We start from the raw sequence: 26270 nt of genomic DNA, 5'->3' as shown, positions 1-26270 counted from the left end.
TTTTTTATCTATTTCTTTCTATGGGGGTTGTTTTAACCTCACTTTTTACTTATTCACTTAAAAATGATATTACTTGTTTTTCCCCTGTCACTTTAAATAAGTGAATCTGGCTATTCTTGTCTTCTTTTCCTGTACCCTCAAATAGTTATTCTTCTTCTTATTCTTTGCCTTTTGTCCACTTTGAGTGACCTTTTTCTGCAGATAATAAAGAACGAAAAGTATGGCTAGAAGACTCTTAGAGCTAAGTTGCTCTCCAGTTTGTGATCCAAATTATGTGAAAACAAACAAACAACACAATACAGATGATCACTTTCTGTTCCAAGTTATGGGCATTGTCAGATAGACCTTCTGTTTTTCACTGTCCTTTTCCTTTTGGTTGTATTTCCCCCCGAAAGCCTGCTATGGGATGGGCACTATTCTAGATGCTTGGTGTGTGTCCGTGAATTAAACAGACAAAGGTGTTGGGTGCTGGTCAGAGGACATAATGAGTGAGCTGTATGGTATGTAAGAAAATGATAAGGGTTATGAGAAAAGGGCAGTAGGAAAGGAGGATGGAGTATGTGTGTGGGAGGTACAGTTGTAACCACTGTGGTCACCATAGGCCTCCTTGAGAGGACATTTGGGCAGACCTGAGGGGGTGAGGGACTGAGCGGTGGGCATCCTGGAGTAGAACATTCCACGCAGAGAGGATGGTCATACAAAAGGCCTAAAGGAGAACACTTCTGGGAGGTGAATGTACTTTCAGAATATACTTGATTATCTATTTTACGCTTCATCATTTTACTCTCTGACATTGGCTTGTTTGTAAGTAAAGGATTTGTGTTTGTTAAATTATTTTTTTTAACTACAGTTTCACTTATCCATAACTCAATACCTGGAGACTTCACATATCCAGAAGACACATGAGAACTATCAGAAAAAAAAGAAAGGTAGAAAGAAATGGCCTGTAAAGACCAAAACACCCCTTAGAGCAGTGGCCTCAGGTCCTCCCTTACTGCTTTTATGTAAACTTTGATAAAGCTTGGTTACCTGGTATCCAAGCTTTTCGCTGACAGAAGGGAAGGGATCTGAAGAGAACCTTGGCAGGGTTGTGCCTGCCAATCAGATCTACAGACAGCAGTGAATATTAACACTGCCAGCCTGTCAGTAGGAGTCAATAAAATGCACCAACCCCAAAGGCACCCCACCTGGAGGCTATACTCAGAGAGGAGGCAAGCACCCACCTTCCCTAAGGGGCCCTGATGACACCACCCTGGAGCGTACAATAGCCACTTACTCAAAATGATAACCATACCCCACTCCTGCAAAGTTTTGATTCAAACTCATTACAAATTTTTAAAAGCTTTGTTGATTATAGAAGTAAATTTTCAAGTATCTAAAAGACTTTATCTAGGAAGCTTCATTCACAGAAAATAACAATTAGGCAAGATCTTTTGGTACCTATTAAAGAGGTACTTATAATTCAAGTTGAAAATCTTCCACAAAGGGGTATGGATGGCCTGGTTATTTATTTATTTATCATTGCTACCACATTTCTCATCATTGTACTATTTTATTTCATTTGGGTGTGTTTTCTCTTGCAAGAGCGCAAATCTGAATCCAGGTATTTTAGATTATAAATTATTTTATGTATATTATAAAATTATGTTTTTAGATTATAAAAATACTTTGACTTAAAAAAGCATTTGCCAGTTTTGCAAAGAGAGTCACAGCAAAGTATGTTCCTCTTTCCTCTGGTTGATTATTTTCTTTACTTCAGAAAATTCTGATTTACCCACAACTTTCCAAGCAAAACTCAGTTACATAAAAGAAATTATACCAGCATTATATGTTGTCATAACATGCCAGTTATTACTCAGTTCATGAAATGAGTCTCCAGCTCCAGAAGGTACCCTGAGTGTAAGAATTAGAAATCCATTTTAGGCACTTGAGATAGAAGTATAGGGGAAGGGGTTACATTTTAACAAACAAAATTAGAATTCTCAGGGCTTAACTGCATCTTAAAAAAAAAAAAGAAAAAGGCTAGCAATTATCAGGTATCCAAACAGCTACCAAATGCACCTGGAAGACAATAGCTCTGGGTTTTTGCCTTCTTCTCTTACTACTTAGGTGTGGTGGAAAAGCAACTTCTAACTATTTCTAACCCCGAGCTCCAGCCCCCCAGCAGCAGAGGCAGGGACTCAGCCTTGCTCCTATAGCTAGCACTTTGCTAGGAAAGCTGATGAAATGGACTGCTTCTAAAAATCGATACTGGAAACACTCACCAATGCCGAGTTTAAGATAATTTTTTTAAAAATGATCTGAGTAGGAAACATTTTTTTACTACAAATAACCAATCATCTTTGTTGTCTCTTCTGCTGTGGTTAGCTTCAGTAAGTACCACCCTAGAAGGATCGACAATGGGGCTTGTTTGTGTTCATTCCTTTTGATTGACTATAAAATCTTTTTCAACCCCAGTTTTCAGCATTTGGCACAAACAGGTCAAATCTGACTCTATTTCCTCCTCAAAACCATTAATTTTCAGTATCTTTTAGCTCAAAAAGTCCAAAGTAAAAACTATATAGACCTCAAAAAAAATCCATAAAACACTTTCATTCATGTCCCATTTCCTTCACCAAACATAAGTTGGAAAAAAGAAATCACAATGTACGGTACATAATAGGTTATAGAAATAACAGCAATTCAAATTTATAAAAAGTAAAATTAAATTACAAAAATAAGGTTGATTGTCATAGAGGAAAAGTCAGGCAGCATTTAGTCCTAAGTGGCCTCCCTGTGTTGACAAAATGGAACCATACTGGCAGAAGACAAAAATCTCATAACTAGGTAATTGAGAGAGAAGATCTGAAGGCAGCTTCTTTTAGAACTACTTACCATCCTAATTTTCTATGATTTTATATAAAACGATGTAAGCCAGGCAAACTCACATCAAATCAAGAGGGCTATATACACTGGAGGCCTTTTAGAGTATGTTAGGTAATATATAAATCTAAATGCACTGGAGATACAAGTGTTTTTGTGTCATAAGATTTTTTTTTTTCTTTTTTTTTTTTTGCGGTATGTGGGCCTCTCACTGTTGTGGCCTCTCCCATTGCGGAGCCCAGGCTCCAGATGTGCAGGCTCAGCGGCCATGGCTCACGGGCCCAGTCGCTCCGCGGCATGTGGGATCTTCCCAGACTGGGGCATGAACCCATGTCCCCTGCATCGGCAGGCGGACTCTCAACCACTGCGCCACCAGGGAAGCCCGTGTCATAAGATTTTTGCACTGGCATGACTACACTGTAAAAATCACTGAATATGTTGTTTTCAAATTGCTACTTACTATGACCCAATATTCTAGAAATGTGTGTGCTTTCACACAGATGATGATGGCCCTGAATTTAGGAAATTGTCATGTCAAAGATTGTAGCTATTAAAGGAACATAATTTTGTTTTGATGCTTATGCATTTCAGCTACATTTTTATTGGACATTGTTAGATTTTTAGTCATTCCATTAAGGTCTTATAAAATATTTGTGTGGGAATATAGAAAAAGAAAGAAAGGGTAAGAGACAGATGAACTATATAATGGGGATGGAGGAGGATTTATTTCAAGTAAGAAAGGGGTAATTTTAGCCACAATGCCACAAAACAGTAATAAATGAGTGTTAAAAACTAACGTACTGAGATGGTTAATTTTATGTGTCACCTTGACTGGGCTAAGGGATGCCCAGTCAATAATGGTGAAACATTATTTCCGAGTGTGTCTGTGAGGGTGTTTCTGGAAGAGGTCAGCATTTGAATCTGCAGACTGAATAAAGATCCCTCTTATCAACGTGGGTGGGCATCATCCAATCCATTGAGGAACTATACAGAACAGAGGAGGAAGGGTGAATTTGCTCTCTGCTTGAGACGGGACAGCCATCTTCTCCTTTCCTTGGACATCAGTGCTCCTGGTTCTCACACTGGGACTGACCTTTACAACCTCGTTCTCCACGTCACAGACAGCAGATCGTGGGACTTCTCAGCCTTCATAAGCTCATGAGCCAATCCCTATAATAAATCTCATATATATATCTCCTATTGGTTTTGTTTCTCTAGAGAACCCTGACTAATACTCATACCATATTTAGGGAAGGTAAATAAAAATTTTTTTACTCTTCTTTATTTATTTAGATTTACTTTTTATTGAGGTTACATTGGCCTATAACATTATGTAAGTTCATATGTACATTATATTTCTACTTCTGTATACACTATGGTGTGCTCACCACCAAAAATTTAGTTTCCATCCGTTACCATACAGTTGATCCCCTTTACCCATTTCCCACTCCCACGCCCACCACCCCGCCCCTTCCCCTCTGGTAATCACTACTCTGTTCTTTGTATCTATGCATTTGTTTTTGTTTGCTTGGGCTTGTTCATTTATTTTGTTGGTTTGTTTTTTATATTCCACATAAGAGTGAAATCATAGAATATTTGTCTTTCTCCATCTGACTTACTTTACTCATATCTTCAGGGCCCATCCATGTTATCGCAAATGGCAATAATCATTTTATTTATGAAAGTTGCCTTCTAAAAATTCTTACTGTTTTATAAGGCAACTGTATCTTCTGTAGAGGAAATAGCAAGGCTTTGGAGTCTAACAGATCTGGCTTTAATTTCCAGCTCATCTAGTTGAATGAATATGTGTACCCAGGAAAATTAGGGAAACTTGCAGAGCTTCAGTTTCCTCATTAGTAGATGGAATATCTAGACAATTAAAATTTTAAATGAATATAAATCACATTTCACAGTGTTTGGAATACGGAGGACATTCCTTTTCAACCCTTCTCCATAAGTATTTACCCATATATGTTGTTTTCATTGGACTTTTTAAATGTTTCTCAATTTATCTAATGTTTATGTCCTTTTAAAATTGGTTCTTTAAATTTTTTTTCTTGATTTACCAATATTTGTAGATGTCTTTGGAAAACAGGCTTATCTGCTGACTCTTATTTTCATAAGGGTTCCTGAGGAATAAATAACTCAACATAGAAGCATCTGAAAGAATATGTAAACTGCCTTGAAAGCCAGGAGATTACGATGAGCACATCTTGGACTGTTAAATATCCCATAAACAAGTCCCTGTTGAATGAGTCTTTTTGTACTTACTTTGCATTAGCGGGATTACAAGTGGTCAGATTCGCCAGGGCAAGGGCCGAAGCTTCCCTTACCTCTTCATTGTCACTTTTTAGTAACTGAATTAACTGTGGGATCCCTACAGAAAAAGAAAGGTAAAATGTGACTTTACAGACATCCGTGTGAACTAGAATATGGCAACCTAAAAATGTTCAAAGTGGCCTTTTCCAGTTTGCTTACCCTGATTATTGAAAAATTCTTTGCTGCCCGAATTCTCACACATTGCCGAAATAGCTTGGGAAGCGGCGATTTTAGTTCCATCGTTTTCAGAACCCAAAAGGGTTACAAGGCATTTTTCAACTTCTTGTTCGTGAAAAAGTTTTCTATTTTCAGCTTTCATAAACCAAAAGGGAGAAAAAAAAATCAGAATTTTGCTGCAAAAACTGTGCAAGTGTAAAGACTTCCCCATCCAAAATATGATAGGAATTCAAACTATTTGTTAGCTTTAGTCACAGTCTAAAATATATACCTATTTATCCTTTAGAACACAGTGATTATGCAAAATGAATTATGGGCATTGCATTTTTTTCATATTCCCTCATATGATATCAATACTATGGCAGAGAAAATTCTATAATAAGAAAGAGGCAAGCTTCAGACTTAGCAAGAACTTATTTAACGTCAGTCATGTGCCTGTCATGTTGCTGTGTTCACACGTGCTGTCTTCTCACTGAATACAAAAACCTGTTTATTTTAAATACAAAGCCCTATATTTGAAGAATGCCTAAGACGCACAGACCTGTGAGCTGGATGCTCAAGAGCAGAGCAGAGAGGAGGAGAAAGTCAAAATGAGAATAAAGTATTGATACAACCCCAAGTCTTAAGGAATTTATGATCATCTTTTATCTTGTTACAATACATGCTGACAAAGCAAAAATTATAATAATTACTTAATTGCTAAGATGCCATAAACATAAAATAACATAAACATAGCACAGTTTCATTTGAAAACAAAGTTATGACTCTAAGTACATACCATGATATTAACCCCACTATAAAACACTAAATTAAAACCAAAACCAAAGTATTTTTAATGTTCTTTTTGTTCCCAATGTCCCTCTATTTAGTTTGATTTTTTAATAAATAATGATCTCGTCACTATACAAAAGCAAATACTGCATTGAATTAAATTAGTATATTAAACAATTTTTGTTTTGTGTTCTACAGTTAATTCTAAATAAATTACTATTTATTAAAAGCATGTACTAGAAAAAATATATATTAAACCGAACTCAGTTTTAATGCTATAATAGAGCCAGAGACAAGTGGGAAAAGAAACAGCTTACAGATAATTCCTTGCTAATTTATTTACAGTTCCTAAGAAAATTTTGTCATAGGCTTGGTTCTCATTAATTAACCTTTATAAAGTCAATGTAAATGATTAAAATGGAAGAATGTGTGATATGTGCTCTTAGGATGTTGATATACAAGAGAAGAATATTTTGTTAGAATAAAGATTTCTGCAAAAAATGCTGATACTACCTTAGATTACATCAACATGTGGAAATAATTCACTACTTGTACTTTTTTTTTTTTTTTTTTTGGTGGTACGTGGGCTTCTCACTGTTGTGGCCTCTCCCATTGCGGAGCACAGGCTCCAGACGCACAGGCCCAGCGGCCATGGCTCATGGGCCCAGCTGCTCCGTGGCATGTGGGATCTTCCCGGACCGGGGCACGAATCCATGTCCCCTGCATCGGCAGGCGGACTCTCAACCACTGCGCCACCAGGGAAGCCCTACTTGTACATATTTTAATTAACTTTTTTCCCAGAGATATCTTCAGAAATTATAGCAACTAGGTTTCCACTTTTATTGATTTTTGTCTTCTTTCAACAATGATTTTTAAAAATTACCTTTTTCACAAAAGCGGTATCATGGTCAGATGTCACCACCTTTGCATATACTGTTTTGGCCTTTGTTCCTCTGATACACAGATGTATGCCTGAGCAATCTGGCCATCACTGGCACAAGCTAAGTCACTAACACTTCTGTTCATTCGTCTTAAAGCAATCATGAACCATGTCCTGTAATCCTATCATTTTAATCCCTGCTCCTTTCATTTAAAACTGGAATTCAGTCAGGCCATAACTGTTTCATTAAAAAGCTGCGATTAATACTTAAATCTCAAGTATATGGCCCCTAAAATGTTTAAAAATATATGTAGTCCTTATTAGTTTTCCCTGAATAAACAAGATCTCAAACTTTTCCAGAATCTCTGACTTAAAATGCTCAGATTTATAATTAAGACTTCCGAGATGGGCTTCCTTGGTGGCGCAGTGGTTGAGAGTCGGCCTGCCGGTGCAGGGGACACGGGTTCGTGCCCCGGTCCGGGAAGATCCCACATGTCGCAGAGCGGCTAGGCCCGTGAGCCATGGCTGCTGAGCCTGCACATCCGGAGCCTGTGCTCCGCAACGGGAGAGGCCACAACAGTGAGAGGCCCGCGTACCGCAAAAAAAAGATTTCCGAGATGATGCTAAATCAACTTTACTAAACAGAACACTCTGAGTGGATTCTATCAAGAAAATCGACCAAAAGAATTAATTTGAAAAGACTATAACTTTGGAGTATGTGATGGTTACAATAAAAAAAGTGTATACACAATTATTGGAACAATTTTAAAAAATAATTTAAATACTGCGGGCAATTAGTTTCTCAACCCTGCTGGGAGTGTTCTCAAAATCCAGCTGTGTTCACCAAACCTCAAAAGTGCTGACTGCAGTGTGGCTATAATGGATTTAAAAGATAAATTAACATATTAACCAAGTACCTTCATTGAATTGCTACACTGAGAAGTATTTACGTGTTAATTACACAGAAAACAAAGATGGCAAGGTAATTATGCTACTAATAGAATAATGTCCTTTAAAAATAACATTTGTTCAGTAAATTTAAAAGCAGGAGGTTTTGCATCTGAAAATAAATCTGTATGTAATGATGCTTTTCTTTACCCATTCTCAGAAGTTGCTAGTGGGCCACCTATGCTCCTGCTGAGATGTTGATGCAGTTCATAAACCTCATGGGAACATGGCAGTTAACACCTTCCTCCTCCTGGTGCCAGGTCAAAGGCATACTAACTTAGGGGTGCATGTTAAAACTTTACTCAGCAAGCAAAACTTAAAGAGTGTATATTATGTGGTTTTGTTTCAACTGTGTTTTTGACATGCAGTGACAATGCTAACCCTAACCCTAGCCTACAAAAAACTTTTTTATGATGATGGAAAGTAAAAAGAGAATGTTATAAATGAATATGGAACAGTATAAGGAGTGACATTTGTAAAAACCTACTTATGAATGGAGTTAAGAAAATATAAACTGGACTACATCAAAGTTTAAAATGTCTGTGCATCAAAAGACACAATCAATAGAGTTAAAAGGCAACCCACAGAATGGGAGAAAATATTTGCAAGTCATATATCGGATAAGGAGTTCATATCTAGAAAATATAAAAACTCCTACAATTCAATAACAAAAAAATTTTAAACCCAGTTTAAAAATGGGCAAAGGATTTGAATAGGCATTTCTCCAAAGAAGATTTTTTAAATGGCCATTTAGCACATGAAAAAGATGCTCAACATCACTAACCATGAAGGAAATGCAAATCAAAACACAAAGAGATACCACTTCACACCCATTAGGATGGCTACTATTAAAAAAAAGAAAAAAAGACAGAATATACCAAGTGTTGGCGAGAATGTGGAGAAATCGGAACCCTTGTGCCCTGTTGATGGGAATGTAAAATGGTGTAGCTACTATGGAAAACAGTATGGCAGTTCCTCAAAATAGTAAACGTAGAATTACCGTATGACTCAGCAATTCCAGTTCTGGGTATATACCCTAAGGAATTGGAAGCGGGGGCTCAAAGAGATACTTGTACATCTGTGTTCATAGCAGCATTATTCACTGTACCCAAAAGGTGGAAGCAATCCAAGTGTCTATTAGCGGATGAAAGGATCAACAAATGCGATATAATCATACAATGGCATATTTTTCAGAGTTCAAAAGGAAGGACATCCTGACACATGCTACAACATGAATGAACCTTGAGGACATTATGCTGAGTGAAATAAGCCAATCACAAAGGACAAATATTGTATGATTCCACTTATATAAGTACTTGTAGTCAAACTCACAGAGACAGAAAGAATGGTGGTTTCCAAGGACTGCAGGGAGGGAGAAGGGGGGAGTTATTTATTCATGGGTACAGAGGGTTAGGCTTGTGAGACGAAGAGGCCTGCAGCTGGATGGTGGTGATGGTAGCACAACAAGATGAATGTATTTAATACCACTGAACTGTACGCTTAGAAATGGTGAAGTTGGTGAATTTTACTATGTGTATTTTACAATTTTTCAAAAAAGAGCAGAACTCATCTCCTTTCCTTCAATCAAAACCTGCTCTTCTTGAGTTCCCCATTTCTGTGAGTGGCACCATTCTACGTCCAGCTGTCCAAGCCAGAAGGCCTTGTCCTTGGCATCAACTTCTTCTTCCCCCAACCCACAGAGTCATTCAACAAACCCATATGGACCCTCAAGCACTGTGCTGCTGGGTCTCCTTGCAGACGCCTCCGAGTCCATCGCGACCACCTCGGCTCGGTTTCAGGACCCCTCCTCCTGTCACCTCGATCACCGCAGCAGTCCCCTTCCCGGTCTTCCTGCATCTGGTCCTGCGCATGTCTAATCTCTCCTCCACTTTGCAGCAAGAGTGCTCTTTCTCTAAACAGTGAAAATCTGTAGGGTTCCCTCCCGTCTCTAAGTCACTTGAGGGGTGCTTTGTTGCCATGAAACTAAAGTCCGAAGCCCTTAAACTTGGCGTGTGATGCCCGTCAGCACGTGGCGCCTCATTACTTCTCCGGCCTGGACTCTCAGTTTTCTGCTGCACCCTATTCACTGGCCATTCTGACAACTTGCAGCTCTGGAACTCACCACGTTCTGTCCCTCTCTGGCCACTACACACTGTCCCTTCTCCTCAGAGCACTGCTGAGCCTCCCTGACCCACCCGGACCTTCTTTGCCCAGCCAGTTTCCCTTATCTCCTCTAGGTCCGAGCCTGTAAATCACCTGTTCCAGGAAGGCTTGTCTGACCTGAGTCTGCGTTAGGTGGACCCTCCTGGGGGATCCTGTTCCCCCATCATCAGGCACGTTTAACACGGCATCGCAACTGCCTGCTTACTTGCCTGCCCTGGGTTTGTTGATACAAACTGGGGGCTTAATAAACGTTAATAAATGAATTCATAAACAGATCCAGATAGGCTGTAGCTCACTCACAGACACATCCCTAGGTCACTGCAGTGCCAGTAGCGTAATTAGTAGTAGAATCAGAGTGCAAGAGCTCTCCACCCCGTGCTCTTTTCACTACTGTATCGCGTGATGGGTAATAAACTCACAAAACTTGTATCACGAGAGGGGCCGAAACCCAAAGAGAAGTTGAGATATGTAAAAATTTTAGGTTAGACATTGCTCATGTCTTTCCATTGCCCTCTCATCTGGTCTCAAATAACTAAGAAGGCCTGGGATATATGCAGAACAGAACTGACCAGGTAATGACAAGGCCTAAGTTCCTTTTGGGAGAATTCTGAATTAAGCAGTTTTGCCAAAATTAATTTTACAGGCTGTCTTTAGATTTGGCCTGTATGATGTAACTCATGAGGCCCCTCTCTATTGACTTTGTACTGGGAGGTGAAATTTGGCATACTGCATTAAAACTTTGAAGAACTCCAGTATGGGTTGAAAAGGAAATGTTTCCCATAATATACACATAGACATATGTACAGATGTGAGTATATATGTTTAGAATATAAATCACTTAAACTAGTCAAAGCTGTCATCATTTATAAGAGGGGTGATGTGGAAGGGGGAAAATAAAATCACATCTTTTATTAAATAAAATACTCCAAATACACATAAATTGAAACTATAATTTTATCTTCAGTGCTCATGATGTAATTAATCTCTCATATTTTACAGATTTATGTCAACATAGCTTGCCAGTGAAATGAAAATTGTATTTTGTGTATAGTATGAGCATATTATTTTTCACAGCTATATAACATGGAACAGCTAGACTCCAGCTGCAACTCGAAATTACTGTATAGATATCATTCCAAATGTGGATTTATTGAAATGACGTTTTCGGGATCACGGAGAGTGCATACATTCTGTAAAATTTCAAAATCAGGAGAAATAAAAGCTTAAAACTTAATTTAGGAATGAACTGTTTAAAAATAAGGTTATAATTAAATCATATTGAGCTTATTAAATCCTTGACAAAGCAATCTCTACTTTTACTTATTAGCATTGAGATGAATTTTGATCTTAAATATTAAGTATAGCACTATCCTCAAATGACCATCTAAAAGCAGACAAATGCTGTAGCGTTTGTTAGTACTAATTGAAATCAAGACTACAGGAGGAAATAGGTATGCTTAGTTTATACAAAATGAGACATACGATCATAAGCGGCTTTAGTAATTGCTCTTGCTGCATTCTTTTGAATATCAGGAATTGTAGAGTTTTCTGCAAATGATAGGAGCTTCTTAAGACCCCCTGTCTGCTGAATCATCACCATGGTATCCATATCTTCAAGGCAATTGGCCAACACGGAAAGCGCTTCTATATGAAGGTCACTCAATTCCTAATAATAAAAGCAAACACAACTTTAGAAAATTGTAATAAAAGCAATCCATACTTTCCAAATTTTATTACAAGAGGGACTCAGATCAGTCAGAACATAATGTAATTAATTTTGTGTGACAGAGGCCCAAGGAAACAGTTCTGTTTATTAACGTGACATCTCTCTCCCTGACCATTAGTCCCATCTCTTCTCATTTCCCCTATTCCAAAATGTTTTACATATAAACAATAGTTGCTGGAAACTTCCAGTAATGGTATCCAAGTGATGTTGCTCAAACAGCCTTCCACCGACAAGTTTAAAATCTAAAGAAAATATTTTTTGAAAAAGCAGACAGAAGCTGAAGGAAAGTATATTCCTTAAAATCTCCAGTTGGTAGAGGGAGGTATTGTGAGTGTGTGGCTTTCTTGCCTGAGGAATCTCCAGAATCCCCATAGCAGTGGAAAACTGAAGCCTTTTCTGAACAGTTAGAAATTTAAGGTAGAAATCACAGTAAGGATGCTCCACTGCCATGGTATTCTACACAGCAGTGGTTCTGATCAAGAAACTCACTTCACAGCAAAAGAAATGCAGCAGTGGGCAGATGGTCACAGAAATCACTGGCCTTCCCATGTTCCCTACCATCCTGAAGCAGCTGGCTTGATAGAATGGCCTATGCAAGACACAGTGACAGCGCTAGCTAAGTGGCAATAACTTGCAGGGCTATATATTCTCTGGAACAGCATCCAATATACATTGCTATTACTCCCAGGAACCAAGGAGTGGATATGGGAGTGGCACCACTCACTATTACCCATGGCAATTCAGTAGCAAAAGTTTTGTTTCCTGTACCTGTAACCTTATGCTCTGCTGATCTAGAAATCTTAGATCCAAAGGGAGGGATACTTCCACCAGGAGACACAACAATGAATCCACAGAACTAAAAGCTAAGACTGCCACCTGGCCTCTTTGGGAGCCCCATGGCTCTGAATCAACAGGCAAAGAAGAGGGTTAACTGTGCTGATTGGGGTGATTGAGCCTACCTATGCAAGGGAAATTGGACTGCTACTCCACAACAGAGGTGAGGAAGACTATGCCTGGAATACAGGGGGGTACCTTATGGCATCTCTTAGTAATACCATACCCTGTGATTAAGGTTGATGGAAAACTATAATGACCCTATCTGGGTACCACTACTAATGGTCCAGGCTCTTCAGGAATGAAGGTTTGGGTCACCACATCAAGTAAAGAATCAAGATGAGCTGAGGTGCTTGCTGAGGGCAAGGGGAATATGGAATGGGTATCGGAAGAAGGTACTTATAAATACCAACTACAACCATGTGATCAGTTACAGAAAAGAGGACTATAATTGTCATGAGTATTGCTCCCTTATTTTGTTATGAATGTGTGTGTGTGTGTGTGTGTGTGTGTGTGTGTGTGTGTGAAATATCCTTTTCTTCTCTCTCTTATCCCCTCAGACAACATGAGATGTACCGCCTTTACAATATGGTATTTAAGTATGGTTAATTTTACATCTTATTGTGGGATGTCAAGGAGAAGAATAAACATCATCCAAGGACTTTGCATCCTCCTATGGGGAAGGGGACAGTGTGTTTTTGGTTGTACACAGGACCGCTGGACCATGTTAAGTGGAAGTATGATCTTGTTTTTGTCTTTATTTGGAGATTAATGATTTAGGAGCTGTGTACGGATGCCAGATTGACTAGCGATGGACTTGTGATGGCTAATATTTATGTTTTAACTTGGCTAGGCCATAGTATCCAGATATTTAGTCAAACATCATTCTAGATGTTCCTGTGAAGGCATTTTTTAGGTGAAATTAATATTTAAATCAGTAGACTGAGTAAAGCAGGTTACCCTCCATCATGTGTGGTAAATGACTCTTCTTGCTTTACCCTAGAGAAAACTGAGGCAGACAAAGGTTAAAAGACTAATTCTAGGTGTTTCAAGAAAACATAAGATCACAAACAAAAATTTTAAAATCTTAAATCTTCTAAATCAGAAGATTTTAAAAAAATTAAATTATTTTAGAATGCCCTCTACCATTAGTCTGATTTAATTGTGCTGGTAAACTATGTAGCAATAAGCAAATTACTCCATTCTACTTAGCATCATGCTTAAATATAATAAAATTTCATTTAAAAAATATTCTATAATTCGTATTTTATAACAACACTTAGGAAAGATACATCTTCTCATAGAGAGTTGAATGAATGTTACAGGTACCTTAGTTTCTAGGATCTTAATAAGGTGGTCCACTCCTTGACTGTCTCTTAGCATTGCCCGGCACTCCTTATCATTTGTAATAACACCTAAGGTTTTGAGAGCCAACAACTGAATAATTGGATATTCTGACTTCAAGAGATCTAATATAGGAGGGATTGCATTTAGTTCTTGAAGTGTTGCTCGGCACTGAAAATCCTGCCAGGAAATATAAATGTTCAAAGAAGTGATTTTTAAAGCAAAATACAGTCTCAAGAATGGAGAGATTATATTTTCTAACAAAGAACATTATAAGTTATAATGTTCCCATCTTTTATTCTGGATTTGCTTCCAAAATAACTCACAAACAAATATAAGCAAACTCTGGATTGACAACACCAAAATATTCATTTTAACTATACAGACCTTGTCAATAATAGGAAATAGGCATGATCTCTGACTTCTCAGCAGCTACTGTTTTTTTATTATACAGCAAATTCCTCTTACTACAAACAGCATCACAATAAAATCTATGCATAATGAAATTCTTTTCACATGCTATACCCTCTTTCAAATAGTAGTCGATAAAATGAAATGATGGTATCAATTCCTTATTATCATCATTCAAATGGCTGGTTTATAAAATGCTAATCTGCATGCAGTGCTGTTGGCAGGACCTGTGCATGCAAATTTACATCAGGTTTAGTTCTGACACATGACCTTAATTTAAGACATTTACAAGATCAAGGGGTCATTAGAGTCCAGACAAGTCTCTCTGCATGGTGTGCCTGTAATCCTGGGTGAGTGGTGGAGGGAGGGTTGTTGGGGTGAGTGACAGAGAAAACAAAGCAAAAAAGTCATAAAAAGCCCCCAAACTCTGACTACTAAATCATGACATTTTAAATCAAAACAGGGTAAACTTAAAATAGAATTAAAGACAGAAAAGGCCCCACTTCCAGCTTATCTTCCCTCCTTCTATCCTTCAACTGGCCTCTCATAGTCAGCTTCCTTCAGACATAAAAACTGTAGGTTGCTGCTTGCTATGGGTTGAATTGTAACACCCCCCCCCCGCAAATATATGTTGAAGTCCCTAGTCCTCAGTACCTCAAAATGTGACCTTATTTGGAAATGGGATCATTGCAGATGTAATTAGTTAAGCTAAGGTCATGGGGGAGTAGGGTGGGTAATTAGTGGTGTCTGCATAAGATTGGTGTCTTTACAACAGGAGGCGAGAGAGCCGACAGAGGGAGAGATTGCAGTGATGAGGCTGCAAACCAAGGACCGCCAAGGATTCACAGCCACCACCAGAAGCTGGGAAGAGGTAAGGGAGGATTCTACCCAGAGTCCCAGACGGAGTGTGGCCCTGATGACACCTTGGTGTCACAAGTCCAGCCTCCAGAACATTGAGTGAATAGGTTCCTGTTGTTTTAGCCAGTCTGTGGTACTTTGTTACAGCAGCCTTAGGAAATGAATACACTCTTATTAACTAGTCCTTCTGTTATAAAGAATAGTGGAGGTAAGTCTTTTCATTTCTACTTGATAAAAAATATAGAGAAGTAGACTTAACGAGGAGTCTTGGCATGAAACACACAAACACGTTTGCAGGATTATTTAGGCCTATAGGATGAAGTCAAGTCACCAGAGAAGGGATATGGCTGCGCCTGCTCTTCAGGAAGAGTAAAGGTAGCACCAGTGGGTGCCCAGCTACGTGGCAAGGACATGCCAGGGCCAGGGTTGCATGCTTTGGGTGCCTTTTGGCATGAGTGCCTTTGTCCTCTTTTTCTATATATTTTGTCTAGATACTTTGCTTATCAGTGAACCCTCCTTCACCTTTGCTCCCATATCTCTTCTTTCACATTCTCTTGACGGCTATTTAAAATGGTGTCTTGTACTTCCAGTTGCTCTAAAGCTTATCAAACGTGTGTGGGGATTGTTCAGGAACCTGAGCAGGAAAAGAAACAAAGAAGGCTGTCCAAAGTGGCAGCAAGCTGACCTGCTGGGGGTGTGAGGGTGTGTGTGCTGGGTTGGGGATTGGAGGGGAGGGGCCAGAGGACAGGACAGGTTGTGGGCGGAGGGTGGGTAGGGTGTTTCTTCCATTATGAAGGAAAGCAGCACAGTGAAGTAGCATCTTGCAACTGTGAATGATGAGTTCTGTTCAGCAAAACTCAACTTTTCACCAACAAATAAGCCGAATCCAAAATCTTGGTACATTGCGTAAGGCAGATGATACAGCCAATTGGATCACCAAGATTAGATCAACAGGTAACTGCCTAGGTCAAAATTAGTTCAACACTAATATTAGATTTCCTGTTTTGGAAGAAATAGTACTTACCTAGTATAATCCTGCCTTAATTTGCAAGCCATTCTATTCTTTTAAAATGCCCTTTTATGGGGGACAATTACGTACAAAACGTGAAAACTGAAAGGTATCGACTCTAAACTTCCATTTGTTTTTCCTCTGAATGATAACTACTAAATAGTACTGAGAAGGAGTGATTTTAATTAAAACTGGACCTTTTTTTTAAAGCTTTGTCCTTTTTTTAATGGGAAAATAAATTCTATAACCAGTTTTTGTCAAAACTCATTGTTAGAAATTAATCTCACCTGGACCAAGTTGTAAATGCACTCGATAGAATTCTTCTTCACGTCCGGGTCTGGGCTGCTTAGCAGTCTGATGAGAGGCTCTAATCCACCTTGTTCAAATATTTGCACTTTGCTGGTATACTCTGCAGACATGTTTGCTAGGCAAAGACTAGCAAACTCGTGGATAACTACTTCCTCTGTGTATCAAAAACAAATAACACAAGTATGTAAAGGCTTATTCAACCATTAGGTTAAAGCACGCTGTGAAAACCAAAGCTCCACAGATCTTAACTTGGTTGGAGCCCGTCTTAGTTTGAGAGAGTTTAATGACAACACAGAATTGGTGTTTCATAAACTATTTTCAATCGGTACTTTAATCAGATGCGAAAAATAAACCATTCCCCATTTTTGAAATATTGATAGATGGAGGATGCAGAGTTACCTTCTGCGGCCAGCTGAGCAATCACAGAATTCACGACATCTAACTCCCTTAACAATTTTTTGACATCATCTACAAAAGAAGAAACAGAATATTAATGTTTATTAATTGTAATAATAATGGCAATGTCTAAGGAATAGTTCCTTATGAGATAGGTTCTATTATTACCTAATTTTACAGATAAGTAAATTGAGGTTCACAATCAACACAGCAAGTAAGAGGTGGGGACGGGTTTCACACCCAGGTCTGTCTGACCCCAGACAGACTCTAGCCCATGTTCCTTGATTGCTCAGCTGTACGACCTTCCAAAACACTAGAAAAGATAACCATAAATGTATGAAAGTGCCTAGAACACCATCAGTAAAGTTGAGTTACTGTGCCCTACACTTGCTTATAACAGTAATTCTTTTTGTTTTGTTTTGTTGGGAGGATATTTTTAAATTTAGATTTTAATAAAACTAGTATAAAATGCAAATAAGAATTATCCTCAGCCTTTTCCCATAAATATATCTTGTATATGTTCCATTTGCTTATCAGAAATGCCAAAAATGCTTAAAGTATATTAATTTTTTAAAGTTCACTTTTGTATTATTTACAGGAGCCTAATTAAAGCTAGACAATTAATTATGCCCCTACTTCTTTCTTGCCATCCTTAACCCCCTTTTTCTGAGAAATAAGGCATAGCTACTACTTCAGTTTTGCAATTTTTCTTCTTGGTCGATTATCTCTTCTGTAAGCCAAAATAAGTGTTACCAGAAGTTTGGAAAAATTCACTTTGCAGCAGCTGAAGCAGATGGTCTCAGGAATTAACTGCTGGATACGTTTGCCTTTTCTTGGACACCTTTTCCTGTGGGATATAGGGATGTGGCTATTCCTCCACCTGTCAAAACTTCTTTCTCTCTGTTCTGTTCAGAATGGCTCAAAGAGGGCTAGCAGACTTACAGCTACCTATATATGCACATGGATAGGCTTTCAGCACAAAAGAATAATTGAGTTTTGGGGAAGTGTAGGACTTCATATTTTACAGTCGAAGCTCCTCTGAAAAACACATTACCTCCACAGGTCAAGACATAATAGCCATGGCATAATAGTCAGATCCTTCCAAGTGTCCTGGTAAACTAGGCAGAGGTGCCCCCTCTGGAAAAGCATGCTGTCATTCTCTTCTCACTCTTATGAGTCCAGTCTGTGTTGTTTGCAATGATTTTTTGGAAGGTTGTACCAAAGTTCCCTATTTTTTTTTTTTTTAAAGCAGAGTTCTTCTTAGAAGCCCATATGATTTAAATTTATTTATTTATTTATTTGTTTATGGCTGTGTTGGGTCTTCGTTTCTGTGCGAGGGCTTCCTCTAGTTGTGGCAAGCGGGGGCCACTTCTCATCGTGGTGCGCGGGCCTCTCACCGTCGTGGCCTCTCTTGTTGCGGAGCTCAGGCTCCAGACACGCAGGCTCAGTAATTGTGGCTCATGGGCCTAGTTGCTCCGCGGCATGTAGGATCTTCCCAGACCAGGGCTCAAACCCGTGTCCCCTGCATTGGCAGGCAGATTCTCAACCACTGCGCCACCAGGGAAGCCCCAAAGTTCCCTATTTTTACATGCTAGAAGAAAAGCATTTCTGGGCTTTTAGATCTCCAAGTACATTCTCCACTTAGTATACAAAATAATCTTCCATCTACTTCAAAGTTTCTGCTACAACACTGACCATGAGGTCAGGAAGATTCAGGCCCTGTGTACTCTCTGCTCCTTGTGTTTCCCTGCAGGAAGCATCTGCTCCCACAGGGAGAGGCCGCCTTGCTGCATATGTATGTGCCACCACCCCTTGGTGTGCCTAAACAAGTTAAAAGTTTTCATCAGAGGATTCTCTGGGCCACGAAATTCCTTTCTACATATGAATTTAGCCCAGGTCTGTTCAACAACAGATATAGTAGGTTTATCTACTACACCACTTTCTTAAGGTTCAATGGATCATTCAGATTCAATGGCAGCTCTTGTAAATTGGTGGCATAGCTGATTAACTTGTTATTCAACTTTCTGACACCAGATTGTTCAAATAGTCCTTCTGTTCTTGAGGCTAAATCAGCAGAAATAATGGATAAGCTGCTACTTCTGTCACTTTAAATATAATACTGATCTCTGTCCCCTTCTTTCTCAGCAGAGAACACTCTCAGATATGGCAACTTGGACTTGTGGTTGGGCCACATGAACACGTTCTAGGCAAGCAGTGGGACACCTACAATTTTAGCTTGTTTCAGAACTACCATTACCTTCCTTCCTGGAGTATCTTCATGCCATCTGATGTTTTTTGGGGTTTTTTTTAGTCATCAATTTTATACACATCAGTGTATACATGTCAATCCAATCCAAATCGCCCAATTCATCACACCACCATCCCCACTGACCTGCCGCTTTCCCCCCTTGGTGACCATACGTTTGTTCTCTACATCTGTGTCTCAACTTCTGCCCTGCAAACTGGTTCATCTGTACCATTTTCCTAGGTTCCACGTATATGCATTAATATATGATATTTGTTTTTCTCTTTCTGACTTAACTTCAATCTGTATGAGTGTCTAGATCCATCCACGTCTCAACAAATGACCCAATTTCATTCCTTTTTATGGCTGAGTAATAGTCCATTGTATATATGTACCACTTCTTTATCCATTCGTCTGTCAATGGGCATTTAGGTTGCTTCCATGACCTGGCTATTGTAAATAGTGCTGCAATGAACATAGGGGTGCATGTGTCTTTTTGGATTATGGTTTTCTCTGGGTATATGCCCAGTAGTGGGATTGCTGGGTCATATGGTAATTCTATTTTTAGCTTTTTAAGGAACCTCCGTACTGTTCTCCATAGTGGCTGTATCAATTTACATTCCTGCCAACAGTGCAAGAGGGTTCCCTTTTCTCCACACCCTCTCCAGCATTTGTTGTTTGTAGATTTTCTGATGATGCCCATTCTAACTGGTGTGAGGTGATACCTCATTGTAGTTTTGATTTGCATTTCTCTAATAATTAGTGTTGTTGAGCAGCTTTTCATGTGCCTCTTGGCCATCTGTATGTCTTCTTTGGAGAAATGTCTATTTAGGTCTTCTGCCCATTTTTGGATTGGGTTGTTTGTTTTTTTAATATTGAGCTGCATGAGCTGTTAATATATTTTGGAGATTAATCCTTTGTCTGTTGATTCAATTGCAAATATTTTCTCCCATTCTGAGGGTTGTCTTTTCGTCTTGTTTATGGTTCCCTTTGCTGTGCAAAAGCTTTGAAGTTTCATTAGGTCCCATTTGTTTATTTTTGTTTTTATTTCCATTACTGTAGGAGATGGATCAACAAAGATCTTGCTGTGATTTATGTCAAAGAGTGTTCTTCCTATGTTTTCCTCTAAGAGTTTTATAGTGTCCAGTCTTACTTTTAGGTCTCTAATCCATTTTGAGTTTATTTGTGTGTATGGTGTTAGGGAGTGTTCTAATTTCATTCTTTTACATGTAGCTGTCCAGTTTTGCCAGCACCACTTATGGAAGAGACTGTCTTTTCTCCATTGTATATCCTTGCCTCCTTTGTCATAGATTAGTTGACCGTAGGTGTGTGGGTTTATCTCTGGGCTTTCTATCTTGTTCCATTGATATATATACATATATATATATATATGTATATATATATATACATATATATATATATATGTATATATATTTTGCCAGTACCATATTGACTTGATCACTGTAGCTTTGTAGTATAGTCTGAAGTTAGGGAGTCTGATTCCTCCAGCTCTGTTTTTTTCCCTCAAGACTTCTTTGGCTATTTGGGATCTTTTGTGTCTCCATACAAATTTTAAGATTTTTTGTCTGTAATTTTCTTTTTTTGTAGTATCTTTGGTTTTGGTATCAGGGTGATGATGGCCTCATAGAATGAGTTTGGGAGTGTTCCTCCCTCTGCAATTTTTTGGAAGAGTTTGAGAAGGATGGGTGCTAGCTCTTCTCTAAATGTTGATAGAATTCACCTGTGAAGCCAGCTGGTCCTGCACTTTTGTTTGTAGGAAGATTTTTTATCACAGTTTCAATTTCATTACTTGTGATTGGTCTGTTCATATTTTCTATTTCTTCCTGGTTCAGTCTTGGAAGGTTATACCTTTCTAAGAATTTGTCCATTTCTTCCAGGTTGTCCATTTTATTGGCATAGAGTTGCTTGTAGTAGTCTCTTAGGATGCTTTGTATATCTGCGGTGTCTGTTGTAACTTCTTTTTCATTTCTAATTTTATTGATTTGAGTCCCTCTCCCTCTTTTTCTTGATGAGTCTGGCTAATGGTTTATCAATTTTATTTATCTTCTGAAAGAACCAGCTTTTCCTTTTATTGATCTTTGTTATTGTTTTCTTTGTTTCTATTTCATTTATTTCTGCTCTGATCTTTATGATTCCTTTCTTTCTGCTAACTTTGTTCTTCTTTCTCTAGTTCCTTTACGTGTAAGATTAGATTGTTTATTTGAGATTTTTCTTGTTTCTTGAGGTTGGCTTTTATTGCTATAAACTTCCCTCTTAGAACTGATTTTGTTGCATCCCATAGGTTTTGGATCGTCGTGTTTCCATTGTCATTTGTCTCTAGGTATTTTTTGATTTCCTCTTTGATTTCTTCAGTGATCTCTTGGTTATTTAGTAATGTACTGTTTAGCCTCCATGTGTTTGTGTTTTTAATGTTTTTTCCCCTGTAATTCATTTCTAATCTCATAGCGTTGTGGTCAGAAAAGATGCTTGATATGATTTCAATTTTCTTAAATTTACTGAGGCTTGATATGTGACCCGAGATGTGATCTGTCCTGGAGAATGTTCCATGCGCACTTGAGAAGAAAGTGTAATCTGCTGTTTTTGGATGGAATGACCTATAAATACCAATTAAATCTATCTGGTCTATTGTTTCATTTAAAGCTTGTGTTTCCTTATTAATTTTCTGTCTGGATGACCTGTCCATTGGTGTAAGTGAGGTGTTAAAGTCCCCCACTGTTATTGTGTTATGTTGATTTCCTTTTTTATAGCTGTTAGCAGTTGCCTTATGTATTGAGGTGCTCCTATGTTGGGTGCATATATATTTATAATTGTTATATCTTCTTCATGGATTGATCTCTTAATCATTATGTAGTGTCTTTCCTTGTCTCTTGTAACATTCTTTATTTTAAAGTCTATTTTATCTGATATGAGTATTGCTACTCCAGCTTTCTTTTGATTTCCATTTGCATGGAATATCTTTTTCCATCCCCTCACTTTCAGTCTGTATGTGTCTCTAGGTCTGAAGTGGGTCTCTTGTAGACAGCATGTATATGGGACTTGTCTTTGTATCCTTTCAACAAGCCTGTGTCTTTTGGTTGGAGCGTTTAATCCATTCACATTTAAGGTAATTATCTATATGTATGTTCCTATGACCATTTTCTTAATCGTTTTGGGTTTGTTTTTGTAGGTCCTCTTCTTCTCTTGTGTTTCCCACTTAGAGAAGTTCCTTTAGCATTTGTTGTAGAGCTGGTTTGGTGGTGCTGAATTCTCTTAGCTTTTGCTTGTCTGTAAAGCTTTTGATTTCTCCATCGAATCTGAATGAGATCCTTGCCGGGTAGAGTAATCTTGGTTGTAGGTTCTTCCCTTTCATCACTTTAAGTATATCATGCCACTCCCTTCTGGCTTGTAGAGTTTCTGCTGAGAAATCAGCTGTTAACCTTATGGGAGTTCCCTTGTATGTTATTGGTCATTTTTCCCTTGCTACTTTCAATAATTTTTCCTTGTCTTTAATTTTTGCCAATTTGATTCATGTCGCGGCACGTTTCTCCTTAGGTTTATCCTGTATGGGACTCTCTGTGCTTCCTGGACTTGGGTGGCTCTTTCCTTTCCCATGTTAGGGAAGTTTTCGACTATAATCTCTTCAAATATTTTCTCTGGTCCTTTCTCTCTCTCTTCTCCTTCTGGGACCCCTATAATGTGAATGTTGTTTCCTTTAATGTTGTCCCGGAGGTGTCTTAGGCTGTCTTCATTTCTTTTCATTCTTTTTTCTTTATTCTGTTCCACAGCATTGAATTCCACCATTCTGTCTTCCAGGTCACTTATCCGTTCTTCTGCCTCAGTTATTTTGCTATTGATTCCTTCTAGTGTAGTTTTCATTTCAGTTATTGTGTTGTTCATCTCTGTTTGTTTGTTCTTTAATTCTTATAGGTCTGTATTAAACATTTCTTGCATCTTCTCGATCTTTGCCTCCATTCTTTTTCCGAGGTCCTGGATCATCTTCACTATCATTATTCTGAATTCTTTTTCTGGAAGGTTGCTTATCTCCACTTCATTTAATTGTTTTTCTGGGGTTTTATCTTGTTCCTTCATCTGGTACATAGCCCTCTGCCTTTTCATCTTGTCTGTCTTTCTGTGAATGTGGTTTTTGTTCCACAGCTTCAGGATTGTAGTTCCCATGCCATCTGTTTTAACTGCATTCCTTTTTTAAAAAAATTATTTTATTGAAGTATAGTTGACTTACAATGTTATGTTAGTTTCTGTTGCGCAGCAAAGTGATTCAGTTACACAAATATATACGTATGTTTTTCCATTATGGTTTATTACAAGATATTGAATACAGTTCCCTGTGCTGTACAGTAGGACCTTGTTGTTTAGCCATTCTTTACATAATAGTCTGCATCTGCTAATCCCAAACTCTCAATCCATCCCTCTCCCACCCCTACCCCCTTGGCAACCACAAGACTGTTCTCTGTGTCTGGGAGTCTGTTTCTGTTTCGTAGATAAGTTCATTTGTGTCACGTTTTAGATTCTGCATGTAAGTGGAGTCATGTGATATTTGTCTTTCTCTTCCTGAATTACTTCCCTTAGTATGATAATCTCTAAGACTCCACACAAAAAACTACTAGAAGTTAGCGATAAGTGAACTCAGCAAGGTAGCAGGATACAAGATTAACATACAGAAATTGGTTGCATTTCTTTACACGAGCAATGAAATATCAGAAAGGGAATGTAAAAAAAAAAAAACAATCCATTTTAAAATCGCATCCAAAAAATAAAGTACTTAGGAATAAACTTGACCAAGGACTTGAAAGACTTATATGCTGAGAAGTATAAAACATTAATAAAAGAAACAGAAGATGATTCAAAGAAATGGAGAGACCTCCCTGGTGGCTCAGTGGTTAAGAATCCTCCTGCCAGTGCAGGGGACACGGGTTCGATCCCTGCTCCGGGAAGATCCCACATGCCGTGGAGCAACTAAGCCCATGTGCCACAACTATTGAGCCTGCATGCCACCACTAGTGAAGCCCATGCTCCTAGAGCCCATGCTCCACAACAAGAGAAGCCACTGCAATGAGAAAAGCCTGCGCGCAACGAAGAGTAGCCCCTGCTTGCCGCAACTAGAGAGAAAGCCTGCGTGCAGCAGCGATGACCCCCAAAAATAAATTAAATAAAATAAATAAATTTATAAAAAGAAATGGAAAGATATCCCATGCTCTTGGATTAATTCTTATTCACAATTTTTTTGTTGCATAATATTGACCACCTAATTTACTCTTGATCTTGTATACTCTTTTACATCAACCTTTTCCTAAGATGGCAAGCTCTTCAGATTGCCTTAAGCCAGGCGTCTCCAACCCCCGGGCCACAGAACAGTACCAATCTGTGGCCTGTTAGGAACCGGGCTGCACAACAGGAGGTGAGTGGGGGGTGAGCGCAGCTTCTTCTGTATTTAGAGCCGCTCCCCATCGCTTGCATTACTGCCTGAGCTCTGCCTCCTGTCAGCATTATGGTGAGCTATATAATTATTTCATTATATATTACAGTGTAATAATAACAGAAATAAAGTGCACAATAAATGTAATGCGCTTGAATCATCCCAAAACCATCCCCTGCCCTCCCCGCCAGCACCCCCAACCTGGTCTGTGGAAGAATTGTCTTCCATGAAACCGGTCCCTGGTGCCAAAAAGGTTGGGGACCGCTTCCTTAAGTAATGTAATGCCTGGGCTTCCAAGGCTACTTCTCCTCACGAGGATCCTAATGAACTCTCTCTTTAGCTGAACTCTCTCTCTTCATTAAATGAGTCTCTGTTGTATGGCCTCATTGAACTAAATACAAACTGGAAGGTGAAAGAAGATAGCAGCTCCCGTTTGATAAAAAGGTTTAACAAAGTAATTTAAATTCCTATCTTGAATGACCCAGGCATGGCACAAGCACATAGCTCAATCACTCTAGCAAAAAAAAAAAAAAAAAAAGAATTAATTTGCAACTGCAAAATGGAAAAGATGGTTCTCATAGCAGTCCTTTTGCACCTGGAATGTTGGAACTTTCTGTTGGTTCATCCACTATGAGCATAGTGGTGGAAAACCATACGAAAATACAAATTTCTGAAAAAGCATCAGTTATTTTAAGACTGTCCAAAGATGATGATTTAACCATGCAGCTTCAGAGGTGCATTTATTTACATATTAGTCTGAAAACATGACTTTGCATTTAGGTCAAATGACTTGTTGCTTATTTTTTATTCCAAGTTTCCTTGGACATGTATGAAAAGTGAAGCACTAGCTATTGTATTGGCTCTCTTACCAAAAAAGGAGCTCCACAAGCAGTTGAGGATGCCATGTGTTTTATCCATGTCATCAGATAGTTCAAATAGAAAATCAGGTAAGTTAATCCCAATAATGGTTTGATTTTTTTTCACCCACTTCACAGAATCAAAAGAAGGTCCTTATAAGTTCATGCAGTATACTTGAGACCCAGGCACTCAGTGGAGACCTTGAAGACAGCAAAGCTCTTTCCATGGTTAAGCTTTGCAGTTGCAGACTGCAATGATTCTAGCGCTGGTTACAGCCCAGCCAGCCAGCTTACAGATTGTGGTTTGACAGGTCTAAGGGAGCCATCTCATTTAGCACCCAAATGTAACAGTATTGTTAACATTTGGGGGCCACAGACTCCTTTAGAAACTCATGAAATTCAACTTAAAAACCTACTCAGAAAAATTTGCAAACAAATTGTAGGGTTTCAAAAATGATAAACTTGTATATATTAGAAGATGAAACTACAAAATAAAATGAATAACAGAAATTAATAACATAAAAAGGAAAAAAATCACAGAGACCTAGATATTAAATTGAAAATATAAATGTAAACAGGAAATTATAACTCTCCTTTCTAAATCACTTAGATGGAGAATCTGACTTAGCATGGACACTAATGTTAAGGATTGTAAAAGATTTAGTGAACAGAAGGTCTACTGAACTATGAGTCAGAGAGTAAAGTTGTAATTTAGCTCTCATCTCAG

General features: G+C 38.5%; 1 protein-coding gene across 2 annotated transcripts in view; it reads right to left on the bottom strand.

Moving 5' to 3' along the window:
- Nucleotides 1-26270, bottom strand: part of ARMC3 (armadillo repeat containing 3) — a 92053-nt gene that overhangs the window by 48123 nt on the left and 17660 nt on the right. For both annotated transcript variants that reach the window (XM_060095450.1, XM_060095451.1), the window contains exons 4-9: nt 17011-17079; nt 16590-16765; nt 14010-14204; nt 11603-11786; nt 5341-5493; nt 5134-5239 (exon numbers count right to left, since the gene is read on the bottom strand). In XM_060095450.1, the coding sequence (XP_059951433.1) occupies nt 5134-5239; nt 5341-5493; nt 11603-11786; nt 14010-14204; nt 16590-16765; nt 17011-17079 (883 nt within the window). The remainder of the gene's footprint in view (nt 1-5133; nt 5240-5340; nt 5494-11602; nt 11787-14009; nt 14205-16589; nt 16766-17010; nt 17080-26270) is intronic.

Source organism: Mesoplodon densirostris, chromosome 4 (assembly GCF_025265405.1).
Source record: "Mesoplodon densirostris isolate mMesDen1 chromosome 4, mMesDen1 primary haplotype, whole genome shotgun sequence".
Taxonomy (NCBI): Eukaryota; Metazoa; Chordata; class Mammalia; order Artiodactyla; family Ziphiidae; genus Mesoplodon; species Mesoplodon densirostris.
Note: the sequence above shows the minus strand (reverse complement) of the source record. Positions and strands in the feature narration are given on the sequence as shown.